The 16,049-nt window shown below is 39.4% G+C and overlaps 2 protein-coding genes across 6 annotated transcripts; one reads left to right on the top strand and one right to left on the bottom strand.

Annotated features, from left to right (window-relative positions):
- The first annotated feature begins 4,946 nt into the window (after window positions 1–4,946).
- slc25a15b (solute carrier family 25 member 15b) lies at window positions 4,947–10,621 on the top strand. 5 transcript variants are annotated; one of them, XM_023962474.2, is made up of 7 exons: window positions 4,947–5,253; window positions 7,727–7,800; window positions 8,344–8,602; window positions 8,670–8,807; window positions 8,963–9,138; window positions 9,221–9,379; window positions 9,455–10,621. In XM_023962474.2, exons 2-7 carry the CDS (start codon window positions 7,746–7,748, stop codon window positions 9,574–9,576), a joined length of 909 nt encoding a protein of 302 aa, XP_023818242.1. In that variant the 5' UTR covers window positions 4,947–5,253; window positions 7,727–7,745; the 3' UTR covers window positions 9,577–10,621. The 5 variants fall into 5 exon arrangements, with proteins under 5 accessions (XP_023818242.1, XP_023818245.1, XP_023818244.1 ...); XM_023962477.2 differs by having other exon boundaries at window positions 5,090–5,199; XM_023962476.2 differs by having other exon boundaries at window positions 5,097–5,355.
- A 94-nt stretch (window positions 10,622–10,715) lies between these two features.
- Window positions 10,716–13,640, bottom strand: tm4sf21a (transmembrane 4 L six family member 21a). Its single transcript, XM_004076468.5, has 5 exons — window positions 13,363–13,640; window positions 12,578–12,643; window positions 11,967–12,100; window positions 11,463–11,673; window positions 10,716–11,369 (listed from the first exon to the last, which is right to left on the bottom strand). Exons 1-4 carry the CDS (start codon window positions 13,537–13,539, stop codon window positions 11,478–11,480), a joined length of 573 nt encoding a protein of 190 aa, XP_004076516.1. The 5' UTR covers window positions 13,540–13,640; the 3' UTR covers window positions 10,716–11,369; window positions 11,463–11,477.
- Window positions 13,641–16,049: the final 2,409 nt, after the last annotated feature.

Below are 16,049 nucleotides of genomic sequence, written 5' to 3'. Positions count from 1 at the left end.
TGACAGATTGCTGGTTCTAATCAATTATTTACTAAGTCTGAGATCAGGATAAAAAAAATGCCTAAGAGAGGAAGAGCTGGAACCAAAACCCATAAAAACAATGTTCTGCTTTGTCTTTTTTTTCTCTTTTTTGGCAACATCATTTGTGTCAAGACTCCAATTACCTATAATTGCTTAATTGATTGCTTGAGCTTTTGTCATCACAACTTTATGGTGCAAAGTGGAGAAGTCGACCAAAGCAGCCATCTCCTGACATCTTTCAGTCTAGAGAGAATTATAAATTGATAAATTGACAGGTGGGATTTCAAAATGCTAAAAAAAATCCAGTTATCGCTGTAGAGTTTTGGGCAAAGATGCAGAAAATGATTTAAATGAACAATTCATAAGACACATTTAAATGTTATTGTATCCATTGAAAATATATTTTTTGATTTCAGCCAACTATTTTTGAACCTGAAGCTATACATCTCTAAAACAACTCATATGTGACGGCTGCGTATACCAAGTAGAAATTATGATTTTTTTTTAAAATCTGAGTTTTTTTTAAAATATGATAAGAAATTATAATTAATTAATAAAACAAATTAAATTCTCACAAACAGTAAAAATTCCAGGTACCTGTATAAATTCCTTTTTTACATTTTATTTTACAATGCATTTGTTCTCAGAAGGTTGAATAATAATGAACAATCGCATTTCCAATCTTAGTGAACCAAATTTTCGTTTTAAAAATAAAAAAATCTTGTTTCTCAGATAATTTTTTTTAGAAAATTTTTAAAAGTTTTTACTTTGCCTTTAAATGTAAAAGAAAATCTTGTGCTTTTAAATCGTTTGTTAATTTAAAAAATATTTCTTGCTGCTTTTATGAAAGTTGATTTTAAAATTAAAATAATTTTATTTGAACCTCCTGTGAGCTGAGCTAATGTGATGCATGTGGACACCAGGGGCCTCATTTATAAAGCTTTGCGTAGGATTTGCGTCAGAAGTAGCGTACGGATGAAACATAGGATGTGCGTACGCAAAGAAATATTCGGATTTATAAAACCGTGCGCACGCACATCCTACGCATCTTTCCCTTAATAAATCACAACCGATTCTAAATGCAGCGCAGCTTTTTGCGGCTTCATGACACGCCCATAGTTGCCCATAAATAGTCCGTGAAACGCCCACAAATGAATATTCATTGATTGCGGAACCATGGCAAACACCGAGAGGAAATCAAAAAAACGTAACTTAAAAAACGTAAAGTAAAAGTTATCGTTGGCGAGGTGGAAAAAAGGAGAAAAGTGTTGTTTGTGGACAGTGTGGACATTACTAATGCCAAAAAGGCACGTGAGCGGCAAACGGTGGCGGACGCCGTAAATGCTGTAGCCTCACAACCATTCGAGGTTGTGAGGCTACAGCGCTCCATCGGGGGGGGGGGGGGGGGGGGGGGGGGGGCGGGGGGGGACACCGGAGCGCCAGATGCACCGGGTGACACGCGTGGTTCCTCCGAGTGCTCCTCTGTAACGCCGGGCCCAAAAGCCCGCAGAGGTCCAACAGGACGGCTGGAGGAAGTCAGAACCGGCTCATAAGCCACTCGTCCTCATTTGCCAGCACGTCTTCTTGCTGTCTAAAGATGCGTTCACTCCGAATTCTTCCATTTGCCATATCTTCTAAGAGCGTAAGATCAGCCATTGTGCGTCATTACGCATTGTGATGGGGCATTTTATTTCCCTCCATTTAATTACATCTGACAAGCTACAGATGTCGGTAATAATCCACGTGGAAAAGGGAAATTGATCAGCGCAAATGTAATTTCTTGTTGCTTTCTGAATGGTTGAGACATACGCCATACATTGTTTTATCAAAAATAAACGAAAACTAAAGGCATATGCATGAATACCATAATTCCATAGCTTATGAAGAAATGTTTTAATATGAAAACAACTTTCCCCAGTGGATAATTAGTACGTCCGTCCGTCCGTCCGCACGCCCGCACCTATATCTGCTCCGCCAGACGGACACACAGACGAGAATATCAGTTTTGTACATTATTTCGTTCTGTTAACTATATTATTTATGAGGATGAATTGCACAACATGCCAATATTGCAGAACATATTTCACTTTTCTTTTTCCAAATAAGTGTTCATTTGAATTTCTGTTGTAATTTTCGTTTGATTTTTTTGTTTGTTTCACTGCTGATCGATCAAACGGGTGTTCGTGTAGGCTGTTAATTGTAAGACTTGCTTTGTGAAGTCTTCATGTTATTTCTGAGAGGCAATATCGTCATTTTCACTTTCACGTGTTTCTTCCATCTGCCGACGGTGTCGCCGTTTCTCATTTCACCCGTTTTTGTGCGTACGCCTGGGTCAGAGCTTGCGTGGAGGACCGCACATTTTCCCGTCAAGTTTGCTTTTTATAAATCTCAACTATTGCGTAGAAGGTGGCGTACGCCTTCTTTTGTGCGTACGCAACGTTTATAAATGAGGCCCCTGGGGCCTCATTTATAAAACTTTGCGTACGATTTGCGTCAGAAGTGGCGTACGGATGAAACATAGGACGTGCGTACGCACAGAAATATTCGGAGTTATAAAACCGTGCGCACGCACATCCTACGCATCTTTCCCTTTATAAATCACAACCGATTCTAAATGCAGCGCAGCTTTTGCGGCTACATGACACGCCCATAGTTGCCCATAAATAGTCCGTGAAACGCCCACAAATTAATATTCATGGCTTGCTAAATCATGGCAAACACAGAGGGGAAATCAAAAAAACGTAACTTCACTCAATGTGAAGTAGAAGTTATCGTTGGCGAGGTGGAAAAGAGGATAAAACGTTGTTTGGAGGGCACAGTGTGGGCATTACTAATGCCAAAAAGGCACGTGAGTGGCAAACGGTGGCAGACGCCGTAAATGCTGTAGCCTCACAACCTCGGACCGTGGCCGAAATAAAAAAGAAATGAAAGAAATGATCGGACATCAAAGTCGAGGCAAAAAAACGTCTAGCGCTGCATCGGCAGAGTGTGTCCGCCACGTGGGGGGGTGGGGTGGGGTGGGGGGACCGGAGCTGACCCCTCTTGATGAGAAACTGGCCGCTATTATTGGGGAATCCCTATTAAGTCCCCCTTATCGGCGTCCTCCTCCGCCTCAGTCACCTGACTGAGACGGAGGAGGACGCCGACGCGCCAGGGTCAGGGTGACACAGGTAAGAGAAATAATTAAAATGAATGCAGTCAAGTCACATGTATGCAGGCTACACAATTACAGATTATTAATATAGAACAATTTTATTTTAGTTGCTGGGTGTTCCAGCGGGGCCAGTGGTTACGATGCTGCAGCTGAGCAGCCGTCTGGACCCAGCGTCTCCACGGCACGCGGCTCTCAACCCTCCAGCAGTGGACGTTTCCTCACCGATGCAGTCCTTGAAATGCAGAGGGAAGTCAGTAGTTCAATCAGAGAGGTGGCCAAGGAGTTGGGCGAAATCAAGATCGCCCTGACTGAAATAAACTGCACGATGAGGGAATTCTTAAATAAATAATATTTTGCACACCTCTTTTTCTTTATAAGCGACGCATCACTTCCAAACGCTGGCGCACAGCAGCAGCAAATGGCTCAAATGCGTGGGGATGGGGTTCAGGGTCGGGGCCAACACAGCAATCAGCGCCAGGGGGTAGAGGCACGTTTTTAAGCTATGCCACATTGTGTAGCACAGCACATGCCAGCACGATTTGGCACACACTGTCACTTTCACGTGTTTCTTCCATCTGCCGACGGTGTCGCCATTTCTCATTTCACCCGTTTTTGTGCGTACGCCTGGGTCAGAGCTTGCGTGGAGGACCGCACATTTTCCCGTCAAGTTTGCTTTTTATAAATCTCAACTATTGCGTAGAGAGTGGCGTACGCCTTCTTTTGTGCGTACGCAACGTTTATAAATGAGGCCCCAGGTCTTAAGAGGTTATGGAAGTTAGAAGTCAAAGACAGATTATTATGGAAAAATAAAGAATATGGAGTGAATATTTGCCATGTAAGTGCTCGGTTAAAAGTATTACTCAATGCCTTAAAGTAAATGCACTGAGTAAATGGCAAATAGTAAAACATTATTATTTCTTTGACAAATTAAACCCTAAAGGAAAGAGGTTTTTATCAACATCTCAAATTGTCTGTCCTTGTTCAAATGTCTTCAATCACTCGGGAGAATAACATCTGTTGAAAATATGTTTTTTGTTTCTGGAGAATTTTGAGAACCAGGCTGATGGATGTGTGGGTAGGAAGTGTTCCTCTCTCAAGTACACCTAATGATGCATCAGACATAGTAGTGAGGAGTAGAGTCTTTAAAGATCTGAGAGCACACGACTCTAAGTATCACTTGGAAGGTACAGGATGTTCTAATATAAGCAGTTATACTGACTGGGGGCTGGGGCACATCATCAAAAAGGGCATTTGCTAGATTTTCACTCAGTAACTGAAATGAATGTCTTGTCTCCGTTACTGAAGGTAATGAACTGACAGCCTTTAACATAGATGAGTTACTGATTTGACAGTTCCCCCTCCATGAAATATATCCATAAAAACAAGATTCATTTTTAAATTTAGGCTGCCGAAATTGTTTGAGTTTTCCTTAAAATAAACTATTTTTTGTTTCCACATAGACATTTGAAAAGCTCAGTGTCCTTGTGATAGAGTGTCCGCCCTAATACAGGAATGTTGGGAGTTCAAACCCAGGCCGAATCGTACCAAAGACTCTAAATGTAGGACCCAAAGGCTGTTTTATAGCGCTTTAGTGCATTCTCAACCATCACCATCAGGGGGTGCTATTTACATCCCTCTACGATTTTTTAACTACAACGAACCGGAAGTTCTCGCCATTCAACTGGCTTCTCATCAAAGATCGTCTATGAAGAGTCTCCCTATGAAGAAATTCATTTAATTTGTAAATTGTTTATGTTTTTCCATGAAACAGATAGTAATAGTACCATGGAACGTTTATTGTATATATGTATATTGTTTAAAATACGTAATCTATATTATTCTAAACTCTTAAATTTAGAACACGGCTTCAACTTTGTTACTTGGAATATTAATTCGAGTGGGCGTTCATCGAGTTGTCTGCAATGCCATCAAACAACCTCCACGTTCTTTTCCTCCTCTCAGTTTGACATCCCAAATGGATGGTCTGCTCATACTTTGACTGATGTCAGCAAGCGCGAGAACAGGTGTGATGCTGGGACGTGGAATATCGACATAAACAACGAGTCCTCGTCCGCGCTGTAAGAAAGCATGCAGTGCGCACTGGGTGATGTTACTCTGACTGCAACCACCGAGACACACTCTGAATCTGATGCTCGGAGTCACCGGCTGTGGTGCTGTGGGTTTGTGTGCTGAAACTGTTACTTAAAACGTTCAACCCTATCGCTGAAGATTTTTTATTTTCACGGATTCATTTGGAGTTTACAAAATTAACTCACTTTCCCTTTCTGGCTTAAAGATTTCTCACGTGTTCCTCAGATGATTGTAAAAAAAAAAAAAAAAAAAAGTATAAAGAACCGGATTTTTGTCGCTCTCTAGTGGCAGGTTATGAGTATTGTTTTTAATAAAAACGGCTTCATTGCTATGGGAGCATTTGTATGGAAGCAATTCTGTTGCAATTAATGCAGCTTCATTTTGAAAATGAAAAAGCATTTCTGGTTTTGACTTTTATTTTTAATTATGCTACACAAATGCTTCCATACATTGCATCATCTGGGGAAAGGTCACTCCAACATGTTAACGTCTTAAAACTCTCATTTTAAGGTAGGTGTGGTTGCAGAAAACGTTGCTGCAAAAAAAGAAGTTTTCTAAAAACGTTTTCCTTCCTTTCATTTATGTTTTATAAGAGTTCCTAGGGGTGAATAAACAGGTGATGTGTGTTCTATACAACTCATTAAGCATGATGTTTGCCATACTTTCTGATTTCATGTTTTAATACTTACTAATTATCAATCACAAATTAGTCTCATACAATATATAAAGTCAATAAAGTTTATTTCATTGAAACAGATTTAATTATGGTTCACTAATTCATAATTCAATTCATGATACAAAACAATTTGATAAAGCAGCAATTAAGTTTTTTAATTGTCCTGCCAAAACCAATCTTGATCATTTGGGAAAAAGTTTTAACAAAACTAGTGAGAAAAACGGAAGCAAGGTGATACTTTCATTACCAAAACGATTAATTCGTGCATCAAAAACTAAAAATAACATTTTGGGTAAGAGTATGAAGATAGCACTGTTTAATGAATTAACATTGGATTTTCTAAATAAATATCAGTTCAATAATTAATTAAAAAAAAGCAACCTTTCAGTCTACACTATATTAGCGATGGGCGATATATCGATTCCAGAATCGGTATCGGTCGATGTTTGTATAATTTTTATTTATCAGTACTGGTCTAATACACACGTGTCAAACTCAAGGCCCGCGGGCCAAATGTGGCCCTCCGTGTCATCTTATGTGGCCCGCGAGAGCATAAAAGTTTTTAATTTTTTAAAATAAAAATAGGTGTGTATTTATTCTAGGGGGAATTGGACTTGAAATATCGGATTGGGCAACTATACATTAGGACTTAAACACTGTCCATATAACCTAACCTGACGGAATCAAATTTAAAAGGATTTATGCTGGAGTAACAAACAAACATATGTTTTCTATCCAACTGTAATTGTAACTTTAAAAAGTTATAATAAATAAATAATGAGTTATTTAACATTAAGGAGTAGTTACATTTATTTTCATTACATTTAGTTACATGTATAAGTTATATCTGGCTCTTTGAGGACAACCACTATGCTGATGTGGCCCTCAATGAAAATCAGTTTGACACCCCTGTTCTAATATAAATAAAATCCACCAGTATTGTTCTGACTGTTCTGATACTGATGTATTTTATTTTTGGTACATGCCGTTGCTAGTAGATCCCTGGAAATGGAAATCTTTTGGTTTTCAGTTATGTCTAATAGTCAGTAAAACATTTTCAGATATATTTTCAAACTTTAAAGTACGTAATACTTGTTCCTACGAGATTTCATGTTGTAAGTCAAAAGGTCAAATACAATGTGATTTTTACAGTATAAGAGCAGATATCCATTTCTAATAAAGAAACAAAAAGTTATAGACATTCAAATATCGGTATCTGCAAATGTCGGCTATTGGTAACGGGAAAATATTGGTTATCGGCTGGAAAAAAAGATATTGGCTCAATCCTACTCTATATTATTTTATTTTGCATTCATTTTACCCATAGAACATTATTTAATATCATGTAACGCTTCTTAAATTGGTTTTATATTGGTATTATGTGTGGAGAACTGTTTTTAAGAACATTTGCTTTCTGTTTGCTGGTAAACATCACTGATCTTTTCCACACCTTTGTTAGAGAATCCAGTTTTAATTCTGGTCATCTGTTAGAGCAGCATCAGGATCTGTGATTGTGAAATAACATACTAGTTAGAGAAAAGATCTAGTTTAAATGCTAAATCAAAAGTTGATTTTGAAATTTTCTGATTGACTACAACAGTTTGAATCCTCTTAAGGTATTATTCATTTTGAAATGAAACTGACTTTTTAAGACATTTCTAGCCATAATTATAATAGGTTTCCTAGCAAAACCTCTGCTGCCTGAGCTGATATCTGATAAGAAGCATAAACATGTATTTTCTGTGTTCAATTATTGATAATTACTTGGTAATTTTAACTTTCAGGTAGTTAAGATAAAGAATCATGGCTCCTCATCCAGCGGTGCAGGCCGTCATTGATCTTTCTGCAGGAGCCATAGGTAATTAAAAAACTTCTAAACCTTCACTGATGTAGTAAATTTCTCCTCTTACTCTAATTCAACAGCAGACTCTGCAGTCTGCTCCTCATTCATCCATTAATTTTTTGTACTATTTATCTGATCTATGTGGAAACTGGGCTCTGCAATCTGTGCTGTGTCTGATCTGAAGGCCACATTCCAAACCTCTGTGTGATTCTACAAAAACACAACTCTGCAGGAGGAAGTCTGGGTTCTTGTGCAACGATGCTTTGAGGGGATGAAACAGAACCTTAGCTTTGGGTTTCTGGATGATTGCTTTACCTACTGAACCACAACTGTTCATGATCATGTGTAATATTTTGTTTTTGGACTGGACCTAACTTTAAGTGTTTTCAGTAGTGATCATAAACATTTAATGGCTGACCTTTCATAAGCTGCACACTAGTAGGGGATGTTGTGATTTGTAGGGAGTTTTTTTTTTTATGCAGTCTTTGACGGACCTCTCACATCAATGCTTCGTTGGAGTTTGATCACTTTTGCTGCAGCTTTGCTTTTTCCCCAAAGGGGGCGCCGCATGCGTCTTTGCCGGCCAGCCTCTGGACACGGCAAAGGTCAAGATGCAGACTTTTCCCAGGATGTATCGCGGCTTCATCCACTGCCTGACCTGCACCTACCAACAGGTGGGACTCCGAGGCTTCTATCAGGGCACAACTCCGGCGCTGATGGCCAACATCGCTGAGAACTCTGTGCTCTTCATGAGCTACGGCTTCTGCCAGCAGGTCATCCGCTTCACGGCGGGATTACACAAGGACAGCGTGCTGAGGTAGACGGTCTTCCTGTTTGCAGCCTTTAGTCGCATCTTCCTGCTTAGCCTCCTCTCTCTGTGGCAGTGACGTGCAGAGAGCCTGTGCCGGCTCAGTTGCGTCCATCTTCTCCTCGATGGTTCTCTGCCCCACTGAACTGGTTAAATGCCGCCTGCAGGCCATGTTTGAGATGGAGGCGTCGGGGAAGATCGCCAAGAGCCAGAAGTAAGAAGAGCCACACGTGTGTTCTGACAGGTCCCACTCTGTGTCTTCTGATTGTCTGTGTTTAAAAAAAAAAAACTAAAAACAAAATCCAAGATTTTCTCCCCACATTTTTTCATCATAAGTCTGAATCCCCGTCTGTTCTGTTGTGTCTGCAGTTCAGTGTGGTCCGTGGTGAAGTTCATCATAAGAAACGAGGGGCTTCCAGGCTTCTTCCAGGGTCTGACCACCACCATAGCCAGAGAGGTTCCCGGCTACTTCTGCTTCTTTGGCGCTTACGAGCTCTGTCGCTCCATGTTTGCAGACTATATGAGGTGCAATAAGGACGATATAGGTAATAGACACATGCCTCAGCTGTTGTTCATTCAAAGCTAGGTTCCGTCTGGTGCTGATGACTGTGAAATGCTGTGCTGAAGGTGTTGCTGCGACCATGTTCAGCGGTGGGCTAGGGGGGGCTTGCCTATGGACCGTGGTCTACCCGATGGACTGCGTCAAATCCCGCATCCAGGTCATGTCTTTGACAGGCAAGCAGGCCGGCTTCTTCAAAACCTTCATGGCCATTGCTCACGCTGAAGGTAAGCAGCCGCCGTCTACCAAGCCTGTCGATGTTGACGCAGCAAACTGAAGGTGTCTCTGCCTCTCGTGCCCAGGGGTTCGGACGCTCTACTCCGGTCTCACCCCCACCCTGGTCCGCTCCTTCCCGGCGAACGGAGCTTTGTTTCTGGCCTACGAGGCGAGCAGGAAGCTCATGATGCAGCAGTTTGACGGCTGATGCTCAAGTGCGGGCGGAGGAGGAGCACCTCGTGCTCCTGTTCTCTGAAACTGCCACACTCCTCATACTAACAAATGCCTTTTCTAGAGTGTTTACTTTTACTTTAGATTGTTTTTGGTTGCTTATTTTTAACACTACAGAATTTACGTGCATTACAGCAGTGCTGATCCAACTACAGTTTCTTATCTCAAGTCTACCTCAGCACACGAACAGGAGGAAGACTATGTAGTGAGACTAACCGCTAAGCACAAATGATTTTAAAAACCCTGTTTGAATTCATTCAAAAATTACAAGAATGATGTTATTAGCATGTCATTTTTAGGAATCCTTTCCTATCATTGATAAACTGCAGTTCTGAATCACATTTTAGATTCAGAGGAAAATATTTTAGCTCATTTTTTAAGTCTCCACATTTAAGTTTTTCTGTTGTCCGGACAGGTTTGAGCCTTTTTTTGCTTTTGTGAAGTTATTAATCTGCTCCTGTGGTTTTTATCCCCCTTTTTTTCAAACTGTGTTGCCTTTTCATTGCCATCACTCCTCTTTTTGTGTTTCTTTGAAAAATCTAGAAAATATTAACTTTTCTGTGCTCGTTCCGCCTTTTCTATTTCTATTTTCCCTAAATGAAATATATTCTGCTCTTAATTTTCTTAATGTGTCAAATTTATTGAATTATTAGAGAAATATCAGAGATGTGGTGCAATCGTGTCCTTCACCAGTTGTGGTCGAGGTCACTTGGGTTCAAACTGGTGCTATAGCTTTGTGCTGCCTGTTTTTACATGACAGCAAATGCAGAAGAAACTCGGTAGACATACAGAAAATGTGAGTACTTCAGTGGATCAGAGTCTTCAATGCCTCAGGACTCAAGATGCCTACAGACTCAAGAAATGGAGATATTTAAAAAGTAATCTGCTTAAAAGCTCTACAGCTAACAATAGTTTTCATAACATCTTACTTTTCAGTTCACACATCTGTATTAATGAATATCAAAGGTGGAAATATTGCTTAATTTTTCAAATACATTAAAGATGCCAGTAAAGATCTTAAATGTGTTTTGCATTTCATTTTGCAGCCAGTTTTAACTCAACACACAGCAAATTACAAGGTATGTTTAGTGGGAAGGCAAAGGACAACACAAGTGCTGAAAAGAGGTTAACATATTTTTATTTTTTGTACTTTGTAGCAAAACTTTAGAAGAACAAAAAGGGAAACAAACATTTTGAAGGAAAGACGTGACACCAGTGGAAAATCCATTGGAAAAGATTTTTACCACACTCGTTTAATGCATTTTAAATAAAAAAATTAAAGCTGCCTTTCAGAAATTATTAATCGACTGTTGATGACTGTATCCTGGTTGTTTGCTAAAATACCTGAAACGATTCACAAAATAAATGTTTATTAAATGAAAGACATTTTAGAATAACAACACAAGGTAATATGTGATGTTTTTTAGCATCTCTAGTGAAATCTCAGTGAGACAACCTACTGTCAATCTGTAGGTGAGAACTTTAAGAATAAGAAACAAGTGATTGAAATATGAAATTGGTGAAATACAAACTGTTTTAAACTTATAAATCAGTATGGGTCTCAAAATAAAGTTTTCAAATAAATCGAACACCAACTTCGTATAATTTTTCTCAAAAAGTAACAAATTGGGAATTTGATGTGATGTCAAAATTAGTAAAACAAGAACTCTTTTTAATCATTATTAAAAAGTAAAATTTTAATAAAATTGTTTGGACTGTCCTCCATCTTCCTGCGGGGAGGGCCAATGAGCTGTCAGGACTTCAAACTCCCTGAAACAAACAAAACACAGTCAGATCATGGATCTACTATCACCTCTTCTATGAACTGATCGGCTGAAATAACAGAAAAAATAGAATTGGAACCTTTTGGATTTATCTTCAAATGACGTCTTTCTTGCCGCAGGTCCCACACAGACAGCCGAAGAGCCCGTTGATCATCTGAGAAGCACAGAGAATGACCTGCAGGGAGCTGGTGGCCAGCAGAGTGCTGAACAGGCCGATGTGAAACTGGACAATGTCGCTGGGTTCTGTGCATATGAACCACTTTGAGCTGTCAGACAGGTAACCTTCCTCACTGTGGAAAAACACATTTTAAAAGAAAGTTTTAAATTTAACAATAACTTGAAGAAAATTGGAGCTAAAGCCACTCCTCTCCGTTTGTGAGCAATCAAACCTTTAAGTTAAAGCCCATTTGAATCCTGGACTGCGTCTAGACAAAGTCAAATTAAACTTTCTGACTTTTTTGTTGCAAAAAATTATTTAAAAAATATGATTCATCATGATGGAATTAAAGATTGTTTTCCAAAAAAACAAAACAGTAAACAAATATCATTCTAAACTGAAAATGATGAAAGGCAGCTGCAGGACCTGTCTTTAAATGGTGTTGTCCAAGCCAGCAAAACTTTGCAGTAGGGCCCGTTCTTCAAGCCCAGCACCGCCACGATAAAGCTGTACAGACCGCCGGCAACACCCACCGCAGCAAACGCAATGGACAAGAACATCTGCAAAGTTTGGCAGGTGACAGTCATTTCCACTGAAGGAGACCACAAAATTCAATTTCAAGCACTTAAGAGTTGGAGATATCAGGTTTCCACAAACATTCCTGTCATTCCTCACATTTTGACATCAGCCTGTGCTTGGTGTTTCGCACAAACCTACAGAAACAAATTCGTTTGATTCATTTTGGCAAAACACGACATGGTTTCATGCTCTGCATAATTCTTAAAAGGCAAAATAAAAATCTGACAGATTTTTGTAAAGTGACAGTAAAGCCTTTGACAGATTTCCTACATTTTCAGATGTTAACTTTGAAGTAAGAACCTTTAATCCTGCATTGCAACATACCGACCCTGCCAGCCTTTTTCTCTATCAGTCACTTTTACATCCTTGTGTGGTCACATTCACCTTTCAATGAGCTTTTCAATTGGTTAATCATTTAATCCAGACCAAGCCCTTCAAACAACCCCCGACTGACTCACCCCGCAGCGGTTTCCACAGCAACCCTGTGTCCCAGTCAAGTGAATGTAAAGAGCTGGGAGCAGCACCTGAAACAGGAGGAGGAGATGTTCACTGCAGATCTTCTGTGTGTCTTCTTCAGAAAAAGCATTGATAAAACCACATTCTTAACTGTTCTCAGTCTCTTCAGCGTCTGCATCCAACAAATGTTTGGTCTTTTTTGCAACAATAGTTTGGCCCTGGATATGGATAGTAGTAGCTTTTCATTGACTGCTGAGATTAAGCATTAGACAAATGCAAAAATATGTGATGTTAGTTTTTAAAGTTTAACAATAGAAGCCAAAAATGTGTGAGCTAGCATTGAAAAAAAGCTAAATTGTAGCTTACATGTTTAAAAGCCTTATAGCCTCAAAGATCTGCATTTGTTTCAAGACCTTACAGAAACAGGAAGTAAAACAAAAATGTGATTAAATATGTATTTCTGTTTATTATTTGATATTATTTTTATTTTTTTAAAGCTGCAGGACTTCCGTTTAGCCAGTATCCCCATTAAAAGGAATATAAATCCATTAAATTTCTTTTTTTTACGAGATGAAGCATTTGCTGCACGCCCGGCTGGATTGTAAACACATGACTTGAGCTGCAGGCTGGAGAATGTCAGAAGCTGACACTTCTTTTTACAGAGAGAGTGCAATAAAGGTTGAACAGTTTTGAAAAAAGTATCTTAAAGCTCAAAAGAAAAATGTAAATCTGTTAAAAACATTAAAAAAGTGTTTTTTTTGTGGATAAAAGGTAGAAAGAAACTCACCATTATGCCCCCTCCAATGACTCCCCCCATGTACTTCACCTCCTCAGTAATTTTCCCATCACTGACGTACTTGGTGTCTCCCGCAGGAAAAAAAAGCACAATGTTACAGATGATGGAAATGACCACCAGCGGGTACAGGCCGATTGCGATGAAGCGGGAGCATTTTCCAGTGCACATGTTGAGCAGCTGCCTTAAAATTGTATGGGGTTCCTGTTCTCAGAGGGAGCTTCCACCTGAAACTGAGCAAAAACAGAGAATGGACAGCAGGGAAGTGTGTTCCAGTAATGTTAGGCGCTTGGGGGTGTGACTTCAGATAACATAGACAAACACAACCTGGGATAGGCTCCAGATTTTTATGTGACTCAACCCTCTGTGTCATAGAGACACAGTGTTTGCTTTTGTCCATCAGAAAAGAAGATCCGCTTTAGTTTATGTATAAACTAAGGATGCTTTCAGGTCATCTGAGTCAGGCTATTATTAAATCTTGTAATTTAATGTAATTTGTGATTCGCGACAAGATTATAATCTTCGCACAGTTGAGCAGAGCAAATTGCTGCTGAACTTTGGACACTTGGCAGCAGAACAAAAACAATGTGCCATTGACTCTAGTGAAACTAAATGTCCGGGGGCGTTAAACCCTGCAGAAAGTTCATTACAGTGTTGCACTAATGTAAGAAGCTTAGAAAGGTTTAAAGGTGAGAATGTTTGAGAATGTCCTACCTCTGGAAATATGCGGAGGGAGTAGTGGTAGGGCTTGGCTGCATTATTCACTGTGATAAGAGTTGTAAATGTAAAAAGGAAATTGACTTTTCTTCTTCCCTAGTAACCAAAATGTTCTGTTGTGTTAATTTGATTGCTGTAAAGTCCTTTGAAACTAACAAAGAGAGAAGAAATTAAGTGTAATTATGTCCATCAGAAAAGAAGATTAGAAATGTAGAATTAATATATATTTATATACATGTATATATATATATATATATATATATATATATATATATATATATATATATATATATATATATATATATATATATATATATATATATATATACATATATATATACACACTGTGTGTGTGCGTGCTTGCGTACAAGCGCGGTCAGTCGCCGTTTTGGAGTTGAGGAAAAAGTAATAAAGGAAGTTCCTCTTAAAGAACTGAGACTGGTTGTTTTGTTTGACCGCCCTGGAGGAAGGTCAGCCTCACCGTCTTATTTGTGTTCTGCTTCCAGCGGGTCGTCTTTAGCTTAAGATGTCTGCGCACGTAAAGGCAGCAGGGGGGGGGGGTTAGGTGATCAGAGTGACTTGCTGCCTGCTGGCTGTGCATTTGGGATGAAATGCATAACTGATGCTACCAATGTTTTTAGTGGCTAGTGGGGTGGCCACCGGGGTGGCCAGGTGTCGGCCAGGGGTGGCGCCACTGTCTGGGTGGAGTTTGTGTGTTCTCATGCATGTGTGGGTTTTCTCTGGGCACTCCGGTTTCCTTCCAAGGTCCAAAAATATGCTTCATAGGTTAATTAATATCTGCATGTGAGGGTGTGTTCCGCCTTCGCCCAACAGTAGCTGGATTGGCTCCAGCAGCCCTGTGGCCAAAAAGGATTTGAGCGGGTTCTGAAGATGGACGGATGGAAGTTGTCGTGAAGTTCCATTGTGGTGAAACATTTTAAAAAAGACAGAGATTTTAAGTTCAGATGCTCAACTTCAAGACAACTGCTGAAACTGCAACTGAACTTCTATTCATGAACGTTTTATGAGACTTCTCAGTTTCAATGGAGGCCCATTTCAATGAAATATATTTTTTTTCTTTGTTATTAAAACGTTCTTGTAAAAATTTTTCCATGATGGAGGACATATATAAAGAAATTTAAGCGTAAAATTGCATTTCAAGCTCCCTCCTCCACTCCATTCTGATGCATCCACTTGTAGACGAATAGATCCACTTACGTCTTTGTTCTCCTCATCCGAGCTGAGATCTTGCTCAAAGCTGTACAGCTGGACAGCTCCGATATTGTTCGCTATTTTTGTTGCACCGCTAATGTTAGGTTGGGGTTGTGAGGGGCTGTAAGCTAGTAGGAAAGAGTGTTAACAGATGGATGATGGGAAATGGGGGCAGGCTTACACAGTGCCAACAGTCCCACCCACAACTCAGAGACAAATAAATTTCTCATGAATTCCTGCCGCTCTGCAGAAATTATGTCACAGAAACTGCATCATCATAATTAAAAGAACACTGGGAACACTTGGACTTTAACGGAGGGACTTTAAACACATTTTTAACAGATTTTAACCAATGTCTCCTTTTTTCTTTCATTATTTTCAGTAACGCCCATATATTTTCTGTTAGTGTGAACTCAAAGCTTTTTGCTAATTTAAAAGCATGTTTAGAAGTTTGTTCAGGTGACCTTAGAAAATTTGACTAAACATTTTACCAAAACCTTAAGAAATTGAGCCGTTTCTCACCAAGAGAAACCTTTGCTCCCATTGTGTTTAAACTTATTAGATTATTAATATTTAGAAAGTTGATAACTTTTTAAGACCCACATTTTTTTGCCTTGGATGATTATCTGATATCTCCATGACATCCCTTATGTTTCAAAGTGTCCTTTAAAACACAGTGAAAAAGTTTGCATCCAGCATCAATCTGTTTATTAAAAGCTTTTGATTTTAAAACATCTATAGTCTTGTAGTTT

This window comes from Oryzias latipes, chromosome 14, assembly GCF_053564925.1.
Source record: "Oryzias latipes strain Hd-rR chromosome 14, Olatipes_Hd-rR_3.1".
In the NCBI taxonomy this organism is placed as follows: domain Eukaryota; kingdom Metazoa; phylum Chordata; class Actinopteri; order Beloniformes; family Adrianichthyidae; genus Oryzias; species Oryzias latipes.
This window is presented reverse-complemented; position numbering and strand designations above follow the sequence as displayed.

Excerpts from the sequence above, each read along its gene's own strand:
- slc25a15b (XM_023962474.2), top strand. The coding sequence starts at position 7,746 with ATGGCTCCTCATCCAGCGGTGCAGGCCGTCATTGATCTTTCTGCAGGA. Across the intron at positions 8,808-8,962 it reads AAGATCGCCAAGAGCCAGAA|TTCAGTGTGGTCCGTGGTGA; the intron begins GTAAGAAGAGCC and ends TTGTGTCTGCAG. Across the intron at positions 9,139-9,220 it reads GTGCAATAAGGACGATATAG|GTGTTGCTGCGACCATGTTC; the intron begins GTAATAGACACA and ends GCTGTGCTGAAG.
- tm4sf21a (XM_004076468.5), bottom strand. The coding sequence starts at position 13,539 with ATGTGCACTGGAAAATGCTCCCGCTTCATCGCAATCGGCCTGTACCCG. Across the intron at positions 12,644-13,362 it reads TCATTGGAGGGGGCATAATG|GTGCTGCTCCCAGCTCTTTA; the intron begins GTGAGTTTCTTT and ends CTCCTGTTTCAG. Across the intron at positions 12,101-12,577 it reads GCTGTGGAAACCGCTGCGGG|ATGTTCTTGTCCATTGCGTT; the intron begins GTGAGTCAGTCG and ends CAAACTTTGCAG.